The sequence below is a fragment of the Notechis scutatus genome, chromosome 6, assembly GCF_049901735.1.
Source record: "Notechis scutatus isolate UNSWTSFEM ecotype Mainland chromosome 6, rNotScu1.2, whole genome shotgun sequence".
Classification (NCBI taxonomy): Eukaryota; Metazoa; Chordata; class Lepidosauria; order Squamata; family Elapidae; genus Notechis; species Notechis scutatus.
In genome coordinates this window covers 77,676,410-77,694,085 of record NC_142014.1, presented here as the reverse complement: position 1 = coordinate 77,694,085, position 17,676 = coordinate 77,676,410, and the positions used below count along the sequence as shown (strand labels likewise).

At 44.9% G+C, this 17,676-nt stretch overlaps 1 protein-coding gene across 2 annotated transcripts in view; it reads left to right on the top strand.

The window, feature by feature from the left end:
• Nucleotides 1-642: 642 nt before the first annotated feature.
• PODXL (podocalyxin like) overlaps nt 643-17,676 on the top strand; it is a 54,217-nt gene continuing 37,183 nt past the window's right edge. For both annotated transcript variants that reach the window (XM_087968896.1, XM_087968895.1), the window contains exon 1: nt 643-961. In XM_087968896.1, the coding sequence (XP_087825022.1) occupies nt 871-961 (91 nt within the window). In that variant the 5' untranslated portion in view covers nt 643-870. The remainder of the gene's footprint in view (nt 962-17,676) is intronic.

The following is a 17,676-nucleotide window of genomic DNA, read 5'->3' as shown; positions in this document are numbered from 1 at the left end:
GACAGACCGACAGACAGAAAGATAGAAGAGAGAGAGAGAGAGATGATAGAGATTGATAGACGATACAGATAGAGATACAGGGAGAGAGAGAAAGAGAGAGTCCGATAGACAGAAAGACAAGCAAGCAGATAGCGGGGGGCGGGGGGGATGTTTGTCTCCGGAGATGCCAAGAAAGATAAATAACAGGGGCTGACTGAAGACCCACATTGTCCCCTTCCCACGATACTTCTACTCGGCTTGGGGTGGCATCCCCTGGCAGCATCCCCTCATCCAAAGTCCACCTGGCTTCTTGGCTGGAGGGCTGAGCCAAACCTGCCCCTTTGGATCCCTCCTAGCCAGGGGGGAAAAAACACACACCACGCATCGATCCTACCAGGCGGGTTAAGCGGGTCGTGAGAACGCAGCTTCCCTCCCCCCAACTCCACTTGGCCCCGCCCACCGGGGTGGGGGGGTGGGCGGGGACCCCCATCCAGGCGACAGCCGCGCCGCCCAATCGGGGCACGGTCAAACCCTCCAGCCACTCCGAGAACCGGCCGGACCTTTGAAAAGCCAATCGGCTCGCCGGCTGGCCCCGGCGGCCCCGCCCCCTGAATTCGCCGAGCCGCAGCGTACCTGGCCAGCCGCGCGGCGAAGTTCTGTCGGGCTCCAGGCAGCCGCGAGGACGGACGTGGGGCTGCGCGGCGGGGCGAAGCGAGGGGAGCGCCGACGAGGAGGAGCGGGCTCAGGGAGGCGGAGGAGCCGGTCGCGCCGCTTTTGCAGACTTTCTCCCAGCCGGGAGCGAAGAGCAGGCAAGCAAACTCCGGACGCCCATCTCTCCGGCTGGCCGCTACCTCGCCCGGCGTCCGGTCCGGACCGGGAGACGCTCTTGCTATGCTCAGAGGGGATCCTGCCGCCGCCATGCGCCGGCCGCTGCGGTGGCTGCTGCTGCTGGCGGGGCTGCTGGGCTCGCCGCCCTGCGGAGGTAAGGACCGCAACGGGCGGGGGGCGCCTCCGGGAGCCTCCGCTGCGGCGAAAGGGAGGAAAGAAGCAAGGATGGAACCGCGAGACCCATCGTTCGGTTGCAGCAGAGGATGATGGGCTTGACGGGGGTGTCCCTTGTTCGGAGGAAATCAAGAGTAGGGGGCTCCGGGGGGAGGGGTCGTTTCGTTTCCCTCTCTTCCAGACCGGCAGGTGAGGAAAGAATCCGGGTTGGGGAAATCTGTTGGCTGGGTTCACACGAACGCTTTAATAACCCCGATGGGATTGAATGCGGGTTGAATCTCTTCCGTGGGTTTGACACGCCGTGCGGACTAGCCTGGGTTGTTTTTACGGGCTCTGGGTCTGGTGGGAACCCAGAGAAAAGTGGGGTGGGGTGGAATTAAGGCAAGGGAGTTAAGGGTATTGTGTGAATGCAGAATCCCTGGGACTTTTGGGGAGTCCCTTGAAAATCCAGAGGTTTGCAAAGTGCTTCCAAGCCGGGTTGGAAGAGGCACCCTTGGGGTTGGGGATGCCCTGGTTGATCAGAGCCGAAGCAAAATATGATATTAAAAGTGTAAGTTTTAGACAAGGTATTGGAAGTCGTGGTAAGCAAAACCTTGTCTAGTGAGTTTCTGGTTGAGTATTGATTTTGCCAAAAGTGACACATCTGCGAACAAGGATTAAATTCCCACTCGGGTAGAAGCTTTCCTGGGCTTTTTTTTTTGCTCCACTCTTCTTTTCTAGAAAAATAATCCAGTGACTAGCTTCTTTCTAGAACGGGTGCTCAACGGGGGCTGGGAAACGATATTCCAGGGGAAGGCGAAAGCTTGAGTTTTAGAAGTTTCAAAATTATAGTGCATATGTATAATTATATGCATATAATTATTATTTTTAAAGGGGTATGAGAATATATTATTCTAGGGGTGTGGGGCATAGAAAAGGTTGGGGGCTGCTGTTCTAAAACATCTCAATTCCTACCTGGACACTTTAACCTGGCTATTCTCCAGATCATTCATATAGTAGAATAGAATAGAATAGAATAGAATAGAATTCTTTATTGGCCAAGTGTGATTGGACACACAAGGAATTTGTCTTTGGTACATAAAGTGTACATAAAGAAAAAATAAAATACATTCCTCAAGAATCGTAAGATATATCACTTAGTGATAGTCGTAGGTTACTAATAAGCAATCAAATCATACCAGGGAATAATAAAACAATATAATTTATAAAGATACAAGTAACACGGTTATTATAGTCATAAGTTGGAAGAGATAGGTAATAGGAAGGATAAGAAGAATAGCAATACAGTCCCACTAAATAGTTTGACAGTGTTATGGGAATCAGTTGTTTAGCAGAGTGATCGCATTTGGGGGGAAAAACTGTTCTATCTCTATCCATCTACTCAAAATGCATATTTTCCCCCTTCTCTCTCCAATGTTAACCGATTCTGTTGTTAACCGATCGAGAGTATCCAACGTTGGCAACTTTCAGGCTTGTGGACTTCAATTCCCACCATTCATGCTGGCTAGGGAATTCTGGGACTTGCAGTCCATAAATCTTTAAAAGTTGCCAACGTTGCATACAGCTGACTTAGTGGATTGGGAAAAAAAGCACCACCTCGACAGTTAACCTATGTTAAAAGAGCAGTTTGTTTCGTGTCAAATTTTGATTGTGTCATCATCGGTGGCCTGTTAGGGTTTAACATTTGTGGCAATATTGTGGGAGGCTGGCATCCAGCAGATTGTTGGTTTGGATAGGATGTTAGGTGAATGACGGCTGTTTTTATTATTTGTTGACCCGGGTTTTGTGTGTTGTGTGAAACCCGCTTATTCTTAGGTTGGAAGATCTGGGTTGAAAGGGAATGGAGGTAGGGTAACAGCCCCCAAAATCTGCAAAACTGACTGAAATGGTTCAAGCAAATAAGAAGGACGAACACATGGTTTAATTCTTGGCAGGATGTAATCCTCATCTGATTTAATGTCAAATGCTAATGGTGCTGGGCGATAAGTCTATGCCGTTTTCTTGGTGGCGCTCAAAAGTGACCTTAGATGGTGCCACGATGTAAAAAAAGATGTTGAGATTCTAGAAAGAGTGCAGAGAAGAGCAACAAAGATGATTAGGGGACTGGAGGCTAAAACATAGGAAGAACGGTTGCAGGAACTGGGTATCTTTAGTCTGATGAAAAGGAGGACCAGGAGAGACATGATAGCAGCCTTCCAATATCTCAGGGGCTGCCCCAAAGAAGAGGGAGTCAAGCTATTCTCCAAAGCACCTGAGGGCAGGACAAGAAGCAATGGATGGAAACTAATCAAAGAGAGAAGCAACTTAGAACTAAGGAGAAATTTCCTGACATTGGGAACAATTAATCAGTGGAACAACTTGCCACCAGATGTTGTGAATGCTCCAACGTTGGAAGTTTTTAAAAAGATGTTGGACAGCCATTTGTCTGAAGTGGTTTAGGTATCCTGCCTAGGCAGGGGGTTGAACTAGAAGACCTCCAAGGTCCCTTCCAACTCTGCTATTCTATTCTATTCTAGATTCCTGGCTTCCAAAATCACCCAAAGTCTGCTTTGTGCTGAAGTCAGTCCCCCAAACATAATGTCCTTGCGAAGCTTGTGTATTGTAATAATGCTAGTTTAGTGATACGCCTGTTGAAAGTTTGATGGAAATTGGTCAAATAGGGAGGGGCACAGAAAGGACACCGCTAGCAGCTTTGAACCTGAAGACAACCAGAGTTGATATTGTGGAGAAAATAGCCAGGACAAATTGAATTATTGCTTGTCTAAATTTATAAGGTTGGATGTTATCATTTTGTTTGCTTATTTGTATCCCACCTTTATTTTTATTTTTTTACAAATAACTCAGTGTGGTGAATATATCTTACACACTTTCCTCTTCCTATTTTCCATACAACAACACCCCTGTGAGGTAGTTTGGGCTGAGAGTGACTAGCCCAAAGTCAGCCTGATGGCTTTTGTGCCTAAAGTGGGACTAGAATTCACCGTCTCCTGGTGATTGGCCCAAAGTCACCCAGCTGGCTTTCATGGCTAAGCTGGGACTAGAACTCACCATCTCCTGCTTTCTAGCCTGGTGCCTTAACCACTAGACCAAACTCCTCTTTCTGTTTATGACTGCAGACACTTTCTGTGCTTAGAATATGGGGTGCCTTGCCCCCAATAAATCTTCCAATTGAAAAGCCAGCCCGTCTAGATTTTTACTACTATGACTAACAACATCCCTTGCCCTCGTGTGCCAACCCTAGATGAAAAGTCACACCATGCAAAAGTTGTTCCTTGTGTAAGTGTGGTTGTGTGTGCTATTTATTTGACTAGCAGTCCGTGTCATTTGACTTTGTGAATTGGATCACAACTAGGAATCCTGGCTGTGGTTGGAAGCCTTTGAGAGAGATTGAACATAGAATAACAGAGTTGGAAGGGACCTTAGAGGTCTTCTAGTCCAACCCCCTGCCCAGGCAGGAAACTCTACTGTTTCAGACAAATGGTTGCCCAATCTCTTCTTTAAAACCTCCAGTGTTGGAGCACCCACAACTTCTGGTGGCAAGCAGTTCCATTGATTAATTGTCCTCACTGTGAGGAAGTTTCTCCTGAATTCCAGGTTGCTTCTCTTCTTGATTAGTTTCCATCCATTGCTTCCTGTCCTGCCTTTGGGTGCTTTGGTGAATAAGTTGACCCCCTCTTCTCTGTGGCAGCCCCTCAAGTAATTGAGCCCAGAATTGCAATTGAAAATCATTGCAATTGTAAGTTGAGGACTTATATGATCGGACACAATTTTTCAACATTTTTTTTGTGTGTGTGGTGAAATGGTCTGAACAGAATCCATTTTGACCCATGGAATATTTTGGGGCACAAAATGGTGGCCTTGGAAGATGAGGTGAACCTTGTGATCTTCCGTGTGTGGGGGGGTTTGCTGGATGGCGGCATTCAGTTGGTCTGCTTTAACCATGTTTGGAAGAATCTGTGGACTTTGGCTGGGCGTGGCAAGTCTGAAACCAGGCTACTATATTTGGTCAATTTAGGTTTCCACAAACTGACAAAACCCTGAAACCAATTTTCCACCTATTCCATTCAGAAGCAGACATAAATCCAGTTTAACTTTCATGGAGCTCAAACAGAATGATCATCCTTCAGCAATTTGGAGGGTCATTTTAGAAGATTTTGGGTTCACTAAATCTGTACATTTATTCATCAAATCCATATGCCACTTGTCTCGTGGTATGAGGTGATACTAAATGTGTGCCTAAAATTGTATTTATTATATTAAATGATCGGGGTTAGGAATATGGGGAGCTCCAGAAATTTTTAGGCTCCGGTACCCATTACCTAGCCAAATAGCCAGTGGTGGGGGGTGATGGGAGTTGTAGTCCACCGACATCTGCCCAATCCAGCCATAGACGAGAATCTATTTATTTCCTTAGAAAATACAGCAGACGCTTTTTGTGAATGGCTTCTCCTTTCTCCCTCCTGGCTTTCCGTAAATTTGAAGGCCGTTCAAGGTTCATAGAGTAGATGATTATTAAGCCCGTGTGCCTAAATTTTATTATTTATTTTTTTTACTCATTGTTTAGTTGGCTTCCTATACCGCTTCAAATTAGCCCAAAAGAAAGGGGGCATAAAAATGAGGGCAATGTATTAAAGAAAGGGAACTTTCAGAGAACCGCACCTTGCTGATTCTATCCTGTTTCCCTGAAAAATACAACCTACCTTGAAAGTAAGTCCTAGCTTGATTTTTACACGTGTCCAATATAAGCCCTGCCCCCCAAAATAAGCCCTAGTTAAGATCCCACCCACTCCAGAGTGGACGGGTAAAAATTAGGGTAGGGTTGGGGAGTGGAGCTGCCCTACTGCTTACCTTTGGACAGGTGTAGCCAGGCCTTGCACACCCCGACACCTGCCCTGTTGGCCCATTTCTTCTGCAGCTGACAAGGCTGGCAAGGCTTTTTCCTGAAGGCCTCTGGAGCTGATAAACAAAGCTTTGGATTGATCCAGAGCTCCATTATCGGCTGCAGAAGCCTTCAGGAAAGCCTTGCCGGCTGCAGAAGAAGATGTTCCTGAAGGCCTCTGACAGCAAAAAGGAGGCCGGGGGAAACACGGTAGCCATAAGAAAGATTCTTCTGGTTGTAAATTTCTTCCTTTAAAAACAAAGCAGCACCTATTCACCCATCCATCCACTAACCCATTTCAACCCAGCATAGCTTTTCCCAATCAGCCAGAGTTGGCTAGCTGCTGCCCTTCCTTAAAGCAGATTTTTGTCTCAAGAAGAGGCTTTGGAAGCGGTGGGAAAAAAAATATCTGTGAAAAGCAAGAAAGCTTGGAAGATTTGCCTTCGCTCCGTTGCTGTTTATGGCTTCTGGGGGGGGAGGCCAAGCAGCAAGGAAGAGTTTGGAATTACAACTTGATCCTTGACTTACGACCATAATGGAGCTCAGCAATTCCGTCGCTAAGTGAGACAGCGGTTGAGTGGGTTTTGCCCCGTTTTATGACCTTCCTTGCCACAGTCGTTAAGTCAGGGCAATTAAGTTAGTAACCTTGGTTGTTAAGTGAATCTGGCTTCTCCATTGATTTTGCATGTCAGAAAGTCGCAAAAGGAGATCGCCTGACCCCGAGGCACTGCAACCGTCATAAATACAGGTAGTCCTCAACTTACAACCACAAGTGAGCCCAGAATTTATGCTGATAAGTGAAAAACTTCTTAAGTGAGTTATGCCCCATTTTACGACTTTTCCTGCCACATTTTGTTAAGTGAGTTGCTGTGGTTGTTAAATTAGTAACCTGGCTGTTAAGTGAAACTGGCTTCTCCATTGACTTCTGACAAGCCAAGTCAACAGGGTAAGTCAGATATACTTAACCATGTTAATAACCAAAGAACTGTAGGGATTCACTTTATGACTGCGGCAAGAAAGACTGTGTCATGCCCCTGTTGGAGTCTGAATCCGAGGAGGAAGCTGAATAGCTGACAGGGAGTGGGAGTGTGGCTCCGTTGGCTGTGGAGGAGCCTGGGGAAGGGCAAAGTCCGGCTGGGCAGAGCAGGGAAGAGGTAGAACAAAGGAGAGGGAATTCGGAGGAAGATCCAGGCCCACCCTCTCTTCATCCTAGGACATGCAGGGAGGAACTGAGAAGAGAGCAAAGTGGGTTGCATGGCTTATGGGGGAGGAAAGGGCCCTGATTCCCTTCATTAGCTACAGCTGGGAATGAGAGTTTAAAACAGTTGCAAGCTGAGTGTGGCGTCTGCTGGGAGCAAACATGACTTTATCCTGTGTTGTGGTTGCTTATCTGTGTCCCTGGAGTCTTCCCAACTGTGTGGAGTTATTGCTGTGCCTTCACGTTTGGAATTCTTGCTCCTGGCCTGACGGACTAATTAGCTCATTTTGCCTTGATTGGACTTATAATTACAGTTTTTGTTGACCACATTTTGGACTTGATTCTCTGCAGCCAAAGGCTGTGCCTGGGAGCGTTTTTCTCCAGCCAGGACATTGGGGGAAAAGTTGGAGATAATAAAGGGACTTCTACTGATTATCTGACTGTGTTACAGGCTGTAAAATGGGGCAAACTTCACTTCACAGCTATCTCACCTAGCAACAGAAAATTTGGGCTCAATTGTGGTCGTAAATCGAGCATCACCTGTATTTCAGACATACTTTGACCACATGCTGGTGTTCAATCGGCCTTCCATCCTTCCGAGATTGATAAAGTGAGAACCTTGATTTTTAGGGGGCAGATGCTGTCTGTGTAAAGCACTGTGAAGCGGTATATAAGTCTATTGCTTTTTTGCTATTCTCCAGAAACTTTCCAGTGGCAGCGGGTTGATCTAGATGACCTTTGAGTTCCTTGTCTTTGAAATTCTGGGAGTGGCACCTGAAACCTTAGCCACTCACCTGAACAGGTGCTCCCAACACTCAAAGATAATTTGGGGGCGATGCGAGTGGTAACAATAGTGCTTTTCATCTCCCTCTGAACAATCTGGGTTGCGATATGAGAATGTGAGGAAGGATAGCTTGAGATCTTACACAAGTGGATTTTTTTTTAAATTTTCTGATTTCCAGCCCCCTCTCTGAGCTGCAGTTGTGACCTTGACAAGTCATTTCATTCCTGCTGCTGCTGCAGGGGCTGTGTGTTTGTATACGGTGGTGTGCTGTGCAGGCATTTGGACTACAGTATCCAGACACCACATCCAGCCTTAGCCAGGAAACGGGGATTATGGAAGCTGCAGTCCGATATATCTGCAGGCAGGGTGGATTTGATTGAAATCAAGTTAAAAGCCAATGCAATCCTAAATTGCATTAACAGAGGGATACAATCCAGATCAAGGGAGGCACTAATACTGTAAAGCCTTAGTAAGGCCACGCCTAGAGTACTGCATCCAGTTTTGGTCACCACATTATAAAAAAAGAGGTTGAGACTCTAGAAAAAGTACAGAAAAGAGCAACCAGGATGATGAGGGGACTGGAGGCTCAAACATACAATGAACGGTTGCAGGAACTGGGCCTGGCTAGTCTAGTGAAGAGAAGGACCAGGGGAGACGGGATAGTTGTCTTCCAATATTTGAGGGGCTGCCACAGAGAGGAGGAGGGGGGTCAAGCTATTTTCTAAAACACCTGAAGGCCAGAGAAGGAATAATGGATGGAAACTGAACAATGAGAGATTCAACCTGGAAATGAGGAATTTTCTGACAGTGAGAACAATCAACCCATGGAACAGAAGTTGCCTTCAGAAGTTGCCGGAGCGTCATCACTGGAGGCTTTCAAGAAGAGATTGGACTGCCATTTGTCAGAAATGGTGTAGGACAAGGGCCTTCAAACTTCCCAAGTTCAAGACTTGTGGACTTCAACTCCCAGAATTCCTGAGCCAACAACATGACTGGAGGAGGAATTCTGGGAGTTGAAGTTCACAAGTCTTAAAGCTGTCAAGTTTGAAGACCCCCTAGTGTAGGGTATCCTGCTTGGCTGGCGGGTTGGACTAGATGACCTACAAGGCCCCTTCCAACTCTGATTATCTGTAAGTCGATTTAAATCACTAGTAAAAAGGTTTGATTTAAATCAACTTGATTTTTAAAGGGCCATTGTCAACTCTGTCCTGCAGCGGCTCCTCCTCTGACCCACTGTTGACTCACCGACAGTCCCATTCAATTTAATGGGACGTCTTTTGATGCGGCAGGGACACAACCAGGTGAGGGATGTGGCAGGCAGCAGGTGAGTGGATGCCTGTGAACAGGCACTGCCATGATGGGTCTGAAATGACAGGTGCCCTTTATATTGATAAGCTGCTTTGAAGGTTTCGCTTTCATTTTTAACTGCTTGCCTTTCCTCCTTACCCTTAATGCCTGGTGGCACAGATGCTTTTCTCTCCAAATGATCGTACAGTTTGTAGTGTGTATAGATTTGCAAAACAATGGGATGAAGGGATATTCCTGAACTTCGTTTTATGATTTATTCTCTCATGGTGACTGTGAAATGCATCAATGTGTGAATGCATCCCTGCAGGGCACATTATCTCAGCTTGCAGAGCTTGGATTCATGGAATGAACTTACCCAAAATGTACATATTCCAGAATATTACAGCCTCCTCATGCTACATAACTAAGCTCCCTTTCAGGCTGAATAAACTAAATTATTAATGGATCTTAAATAGAAAACTATCTTTAGATAGATTTTTCACTCCAAAAGCATTTTATTAAAATAAATTTGATAACAATAAAAAAAATCTGATTTAAATAAAATAAAATAAAAATAGTACCCATCGATTTTTATCCACCCTGTCTGCAGGGCTCATTGCAGGTGATTTACTAGAGAAATAATTAATGGCCAATCTTTAATTTAAAAAAATCCATATTTTCTATTAGATCCTAATAGGCTTGGTTTGCAAAGGGTGCTGGCCTTTTCTACATTTCCATATTACATCAAACCTAAATTAACCAAACAGGCTGAGTCATGCTCAGGCATCCAAACTCTCATCGGATTTCATAGGTTTTGTGTGAATGAAGCAGTGGTGGGATTCACAGGTTTTTTTTACTACCGGTTCTGTGGGCATGGCTTGGTGGGCATGGCAGGGGAAGGATACTGCAAACTCCCATTCACTCCCCACTCCAGGGGAAGGATGCTGCAAAATGCTGTAACTTCGTTGCTTGCATCCTTATGATTTATATTGACTGTTTCCTAGTATGATTTGATTGCTTATTGCATCCTATGACTATTATTAAGTGTTGTATCTTATGATTCTTGGATGGATGTATTTTATTTTTCTTTATGTGCACTGAGAGCTTATGCACCAAGACAAATTCCTTGTGTGTCTAATCACACTTGGTCAATAAAAGAATTCTATTCTATTCTATTCTGTTCTATTCTATTCATCCCCCTCCCCACTCCACTAACCTGCTTTCCAGCTCCATTCTCCTGTGTAGGACAACCAAAGAAGACCCAGTTGATCAGCTGGGACTTGGAAGGCAGGGAATAGATGGGGGTGGGGCTAGTCAGAGGTGGGATTGGCTGGTTCTCTGAACTACTCAAAATTTCCCCTACCGGTTCTCCAGAACCAGTCAGAACCTGCTGCATACCACCTCTGGAATGAAGGCCGTGGAAACGGGTTGTAAAAATGTTAGGTGTCATTTTTCTCTTGGATGGCTTAACTCATTGAGTAAACAGAGACCCTGTTTCAATAGTCTGGGGAAAATGTCAATAAATGAGAGCGTTCTTGTATCTAAAGGTAAGTCCTCAACTTACAACAGTTCATTTAGTGACCGTTCAAAGTTGTGAAAATGTGACTTACAACAGTTTTTCATAGTTACGACCTTTGCAGCATTCCCATGATTACGTGATCGAAATTCAGAAGCTTGGCAACTGGCATGTACTTATGACGGTTGCAGTGTCCCAAGGTCATGTGATTCCCTTTTGCAGCCTTCAGGCAAGGAAAGTCGATGGGGAACTCCAGATTCATTGAACAACCGGCTTACTCATTTAACAGCTGCAGCTCATTTAACAAATGAGTCCGTAAAAATTCATAAAAAAATATTAAGACTGTGCAGAAATGGACAGATTGACATTAAAAAGAAAAGAAAAAGAAGACGCAGAATATTTTCAAACATGGGATTTGTTTTACAATAGAGGTAGAAATCGGGAACTGCAAAAGGATTATTATGTAAGCAAATTGATCCAGGTAAAAAGCTGTTCCACAAAGCAATTATGTATGTAAAGAGAAAATCTATGTATATAAAAGCGAAATACCACTCACGCATCATCACAAAAACTCCGGAACTGTAAAGCCTACAAACTTGAAATTTAACACGTATTTTCCTCTTGGCTTCTAGGGGCTCACTAAGAAAGGATTTTTTGAAATGATGATCAGAGCATTAATATTTCCTATATTATTATCATTAACATGCTCTGATGCTAAGGAACTCTACTCCCCCTCTCCACCTGAAAAGAAATCTCTTCCAAATGCAAAACAAAAGCAGAGGAGAGGAGTTGCAGTTTTAGTTTCATAGCACCAAGCAGCTTTAGTACAGAACAGTTGAGCTAAGTCCTGCCCAGGCTCCTTGCTGTCTCCTTGCTCACACAGCAAATACTGTTTCAATTTCCAAACAGCCCTCCACTCTCTCACACACTGACAAGATGCTAGCCAGATAAATACCGATGGATGCTGGTAGGCAGAGGCAGAATTTTTTTTCTCTTTATTTTCCTCCCCAAAAACTAAGCCCAACCACATAGTTTCATAGCAAAGCACGGGTATAGAGCTAGTTATATAGTCCCTTTGTCATAACCCACTGTCAATATACCCAACAAAAAATATTTCTGGTTTTAGATCTATAAGTTGCTTCATCGTCTTTTCCCAACCAAGTATGTACTGTATTTTCATCCAATATTTCCTTGCTATATTGGGAAAATTGAATCTGTATGCACCAAGTTATCCTTGCCATTAGCTAAGCTGGTATTTTCCCGGGGAAGGAACATTGGGCTGGGCAAAATCTTGTTCTCCAAAGGTTAAAAGCCTTTGAGATCAAAGGATGTTTGGTGCCGAGCAATTCTTTTTAAGATCGCTCAGCTGTTTATTCATTTCTATTGGGCAAATCAGATAAGTTTCTCTTGGAGGCCGGGATCGGAAGGGTGTTTCCCCGTCCAGTCTAAAACGCAGGAAGATCACAAAACGCCTCTCCCCTTGGAGACACGAAACGGGGAAGTTGATAAATTGAAATAAAATGACCCTCAGATCGTGCTGTTTATTGTGATTGGGTTTCTTCTCCCCCCACCCCCTCAAAGGCTCCAGAAAATATTTTCAGCCGCCTCCGAAAAATAAATAATGAGGGTGTGCAAGTGTCAAACGGGTGATGAATATGAATTGGTCATTTAGGGGTAGAGAGGGGTCTTCTGTTTAACTAAACCTTTACACGGAGGAGTAAATGCAGGGTTTGCCATCCTTGCAGCACCTGTCTATCCAGGAGAATCAGACAATTCATGGACAGCTTTGAGGAAACGCTGAGTTACGGTTGCATCACCTATAACAAGGATTTTCCAAGGGTGATACAAACGTGAACTCTGATTAATTAATTAAATTTGCATGCTACCCAGTTGACGGTGGGCGGCTGACACCACTCCAAACAAAAATATCACAACATTAATAATGAGAGAGATGACAAAATGACTGATGTTATGCATCTCATCATCATCACCTTTTAACGGCTCCATATAATCCCTTGCGGGGTGGAGTCTAGGCCCCTGAACGGAGCTGAGTGTTTCCTGGCCGGATGCCCTTCCTGTCACCGATGTGGAGTTATATTCAGCAGATATATTCTCAACGTGCTCAGAGAGAGAAATATCTGCCGCTACCTAGGATCAAACTCACAGCCTCCTGATTGTGAGGTGAGAGCTCCGCCTCTAGGCCACCGCACCGTGTTATGCATCTCATCCTGTGTAAATTTTCATTTTGGGGGTATTTGTGCTTTATGATGTACATAATTCATTTGTGCACTAATAGATACAAGTAGTCCTCGGCTTACAATTGTTTGTTTAGTGACCGTTTGAAGTTACAACAGCATTGAAAAAAAAGTTACTTATAACTAGTCCTCACGCTTACGACTGTTATAGCAATCCCTATGGCCATAATGATTAAAACTACCCTTCGGTAGTCGGCATGCATGCATGATGGGATTCTGAAAAATGGTTTGCCCTTGAAGCAAGAGGCATACCCAAAATATGATAAGGGTGATTGGCCCAAACCCAACCAGTCGGCTTCATGCCTAAGGCAGGACTAGAACTCACTGTCTCCTGGTGATTGGTCCAAACGCACCCTGATGACTTCATGCCTAAGGTGGAACTAGAATTCACCATCTCCTGGTGGTTGGCCCAATATCACCCAGCCAGCTTTCATACCAAAGGCGGTACTAGAACTCACAGTGCCTGATAATGGGCTCAAATCACTGAGCCAGCTTTCATTCTTAGGCAGGACTAGAACTCACTATCACCTGGTTTTTAGGTCAGCATCTTTACACTACACCAAACTGCCCCTCATAAATGATTACAATCACTGAGCCAACAGTCAAAAAAGCCAATGCAATCCTAAGTTTGCACTAACAGGGGGATACAATCAAGATCAAGTGAAATAGTAATTCCACTCTATAAAGCTTTAGTAAGAACACACCTAGAGTACTGCATCCAGTTTTGGTCACCACACTATAAAAAAGGTGTTGAGACTCTAGAAAGAGTGCTGAGAAGAGCAACCAGGAGGATGAGGGGACTGGAGGCTAAAACATTCGATGAACGGTTGCAGGAACTGGGCCTGGATAGTTTAGGGAAGAGAAGGACCAGGGGAGACAGGATAGCAGTCTTCCAGTATTTGAGGGGCTGCCACAGAGAAGAAGGGGTCAAGCTATTTTTCAAAGCACCTTTGAAGGCCAGACAAGGAATAATGGATGGAAACTGAACAAGGAGAGATTTAACCTGGAAATAAGGAGAAACTTTCTGACAGTGAGAACAATGAACCCATGGAACAGAAGTTGCCTTCAGAAGTTGTGGGGGCTTCATCCCTGGAGGCTTTCAAGAAGGGACTGGACTGCCCTCTGTCAAAAATGGTGTAGGGTCTCCTACTTGGGCGGGGGGTTGGACTGGATGACCTACAAGGTCCCTTCCAACTCTGTTATTCTGCCATCTGTCAGTTGGGAAGTGCCCCAGTCAGACTGAGTGTCCTCCAGGTATCTAACTATCAATTCCCAGAATTCCCCAGCTGGCAGGGCCATAGCTGAGAATCCTGGGAGAGGAAGTCCTGAAGATGTTCTGATTGGCCTGTTTTTAGATCTGTTTATTTTTCTGGCCCTTATTAGCTTTTGGAACCATCCTAGTCCAAAGCCACATCCTCTCTGCTAAGTTTCTGCATCTGATTGAGCCCCAAAATATTTAATTTGCACGCTTGATTCAAATGAATATCCTGCCAGATAGCTCACCAAAACGCTAAACCGGGAGCATAGTTAAGACAGAGACGTAGTGATAATGTGACGGAGTAAATTACCTCCATCCACTCTTTTAAATTTTGAATTTCTTTTAAATCTGAGATGTTTCCGTAACTGTCTACAGTTACTCCTTGACTTACAACCATTCATTGGGCTGCCACAAATTTACCACCGTTCATTGGGCTGCCACAAAGAAGACTGGGGGGTTGTAAAATTATTCTACAAAGCACCAGAGGGCAGGACAAGAAATAACGGATGGAAACTAGTCAAAGAGAGAAGCAACTTGGAATTAAGGAGAAACTTCCTCGCAGTGAGGACAATTAACCAGTGGAACAGCTTGCCACAAGAAGTTGTGGCTGCTTCATCACTGGAGGTTTTTAAGAAGAGACTGGCTAGTCACTTGTCTGAAATGATATAGGGTCTCCTGTTTGAGAAGGGGGTTGGACTAGAAGACCTTCAAAGTCCCTTCCAGATTCTATTCTATTCTTATTATTTTATTCCTATTTATTTTATTCCTATTCTATTTTATTCCTTATTCTATTCTATTCTATTCTATTCCATTCTATTCTATACTATTCTATTCTATTCTATTCTATTCTCAATATTCTATTCTATTCTACTCAATAAAGATTCTATTCTATTATTATTGTTTTATTCCTATTCTGTTTTATTCCTCATTCTATTCTATTCTATTCTATTCTATTCTATTCTCAATAAAGATTCTATTCTTATTATTGTTTATTCCTATTCTATTTTATTCCTTATTCTATTCTGTTCTATTCTATTCTATTCTATTCTATTCTATTCTATTCTATTCTATTCCTTATTCTATTCTCAATAAAGATTCTATTCTATTCTATTTTATTCTCAATATTCTATTCTATTCAATAAAGATTCTATTCTATTATTATTGTTTTATTCCTATTCTATTCTGTGACCACTTGAAGTTACAGAAGCCCTGAAAAAAAAGTGACCTATGACCATTTTTCACACTTGACGACCCTTGGACATTGGAAAAGACAGTCCACGCAGACTGGGCACCAGCCTGCTCGGTATCTTCTAGGATGCTGTCCTAAGAGGGCTCGCTCGGATGACCTTCCGAGCCCCTCATCTTTGTCCTCTTCTGCTGACAGCCCTGGGAACGGGCTCCACGATGGAGGAAGAGGGCGATAGGCAGAGAAGGAAGGCGAGTGTTTGGAGAAGATCCAGCTTGGCCCCGTGGGGTTCCTCTGGACCTGGGGCATGGCCTCGAACTCCAGGCCAGGCTGCCAGGAAATGGGCATGGCGGCCGAATCCAACACAGGAGGCGGCAGTCCGAGAGGAAGGCGAGGTCCCCAGGGTGTTCCAGGGAGCCAGGAATCTCGGTAGAGAGACAATCGTGCCAAGGTCAGAGGACCGGGGGGCAGGGGGGTCCTCGCTTGACAATGCAGATGGCCTTGGGAGGGCAACGGCGCATTGGATTGTTTGCAAGAAATAATAAATTAGGACTGCAGAAAAAACAATGGCTACCAACCTGCCTTCTATTGAGGGACCTGTATCCTTCATGAGTCCAAAAGAGGGCTGCGAAAATATCTACAGACCCCTCACATCCCAGACATAAATTGTTTCAACTCCTACCCTCAAAATGACTATAGGGCAGTGATGGCTAACCTTTGGGGCTCCTGTTGTGCGCTCCCCTGCGCATGCATGTGCAACCCTCCCTCCCACCACCGCCTTGTCTGCACTGCACCTCACAGTTGATTTTTCGGCTGGTTTGAGGCCTTTTTCAGTCTATCAGAGGCTTGGAAAAAGCCTCTGCAAGGCTTTTCAGGATGAATTATAGGCCCGTTTCATCACTTCCGGTATTACAGGAAGTGACGAAATGGGCCTATCGTCCTGAAAAGCCTTGCAGAGGCTTCTTCCAAGCCTCTGGGAGGCCGAAAAAGGCCTCAAACCAACTGGAAAAAAATCAGCTGTGAGGCGCGCGCATGCGCAGTGAGGTAAGTTTGCGGCTCGCGTGCCAGAACAAATGGCTCTGCGTGCCACTTGTGGCACGTGTGCCATAGGTTCGCCATCACGGCTGTAGGGCACTGCACACCAGAACAACTAAGACACAAGGACAGTTTTTTCCTGAACGCCATCACTCTGCTAAACAAATAATTCCCTCAACACTGTCCAACTATTTAGTAAGACTGTATTACTATTACTCTTCTAACCCTTCCTATTACCTGTCTCACTGATGGCTAACCTTTTTGGGCTCTGGTGCCGAAAATTTCTTGCACGCTTGTGCATGCGCTCGCGTGCCAGCACCCAGAAGGCAATGCGCACGAGCCCCCCCCCACCTGCGCATGCACACGCGATCCCCCGCCTGTCCCTTATCTGCACTGCACATGCGCATGCCTCCCAGCTGACTTTCAGCCCATTGGAAGCCTCTGCAGCCTTTGGAGGTCGAAAAATGGGCCCATTTAGTCACTTCTGGTATTTCCGGAAAGGCCTCAAACGTGCCAAAAATCAGCTGGGAGGGTACCTACATGCGCAGTGCAAGTAAGTTTGGCTGGGGCTCGCGTGCCCACACAAATGGCTCTGCATGCCCCCTGTGGCAGGCATGCCATAGGTTCGCCCTCACGGACCTGTCTCTTCCCACTTATAACTATAACCATGTTGCTTGTATCTTTACAAATTATATTGTTTTATTTGTTTCCTAGTATGATTTGATTGCTTATTAGTAACCACTGACTATCACTAAGTGTTATATCTTATGATTCTTGATGAGTATATTTCATTTTTTTTCTTTTATGTACACTGAGAGTTTATGCACCAAAGACAAATTCCTTGTCTATCCAATCACACTTGGCCAATAAAATTATTCTATTCTATTCTTGGCCCATGAGCAAGAATTATTGGGAGCACAAAAGAGACAAAAGTCATAGAAAAGGAAGAAGTTAAATTGCTCTGGGACTTTAGAATTCAAACAGTTTCTTAACTTTAACATTGTAAGGTGGGTGGACTTCATCTTCTGGATTCTGGGAGTTGAAGCCCGCCCCATCTTAAAATTTGCAGAGTTTGGGAACCGCTCCTCTAGATCAAGCCATCATCTCAAGCCATCGTAGGCTGCCGTTGCTTGGTGTGCACCGTGCCATAAGAAGACAATGGCTGTGTTTTGCCCACTTGAGGTTGAAAAGTTTTGTCTACCCTTGAGTGGAAAGGGAACTGCGGGGCCAAAGGTCCAGCTGTCCAGCTCTGGGTTGGTAGCCAAAGCAACAACAACAAAAAAGGAAATGCCACAGG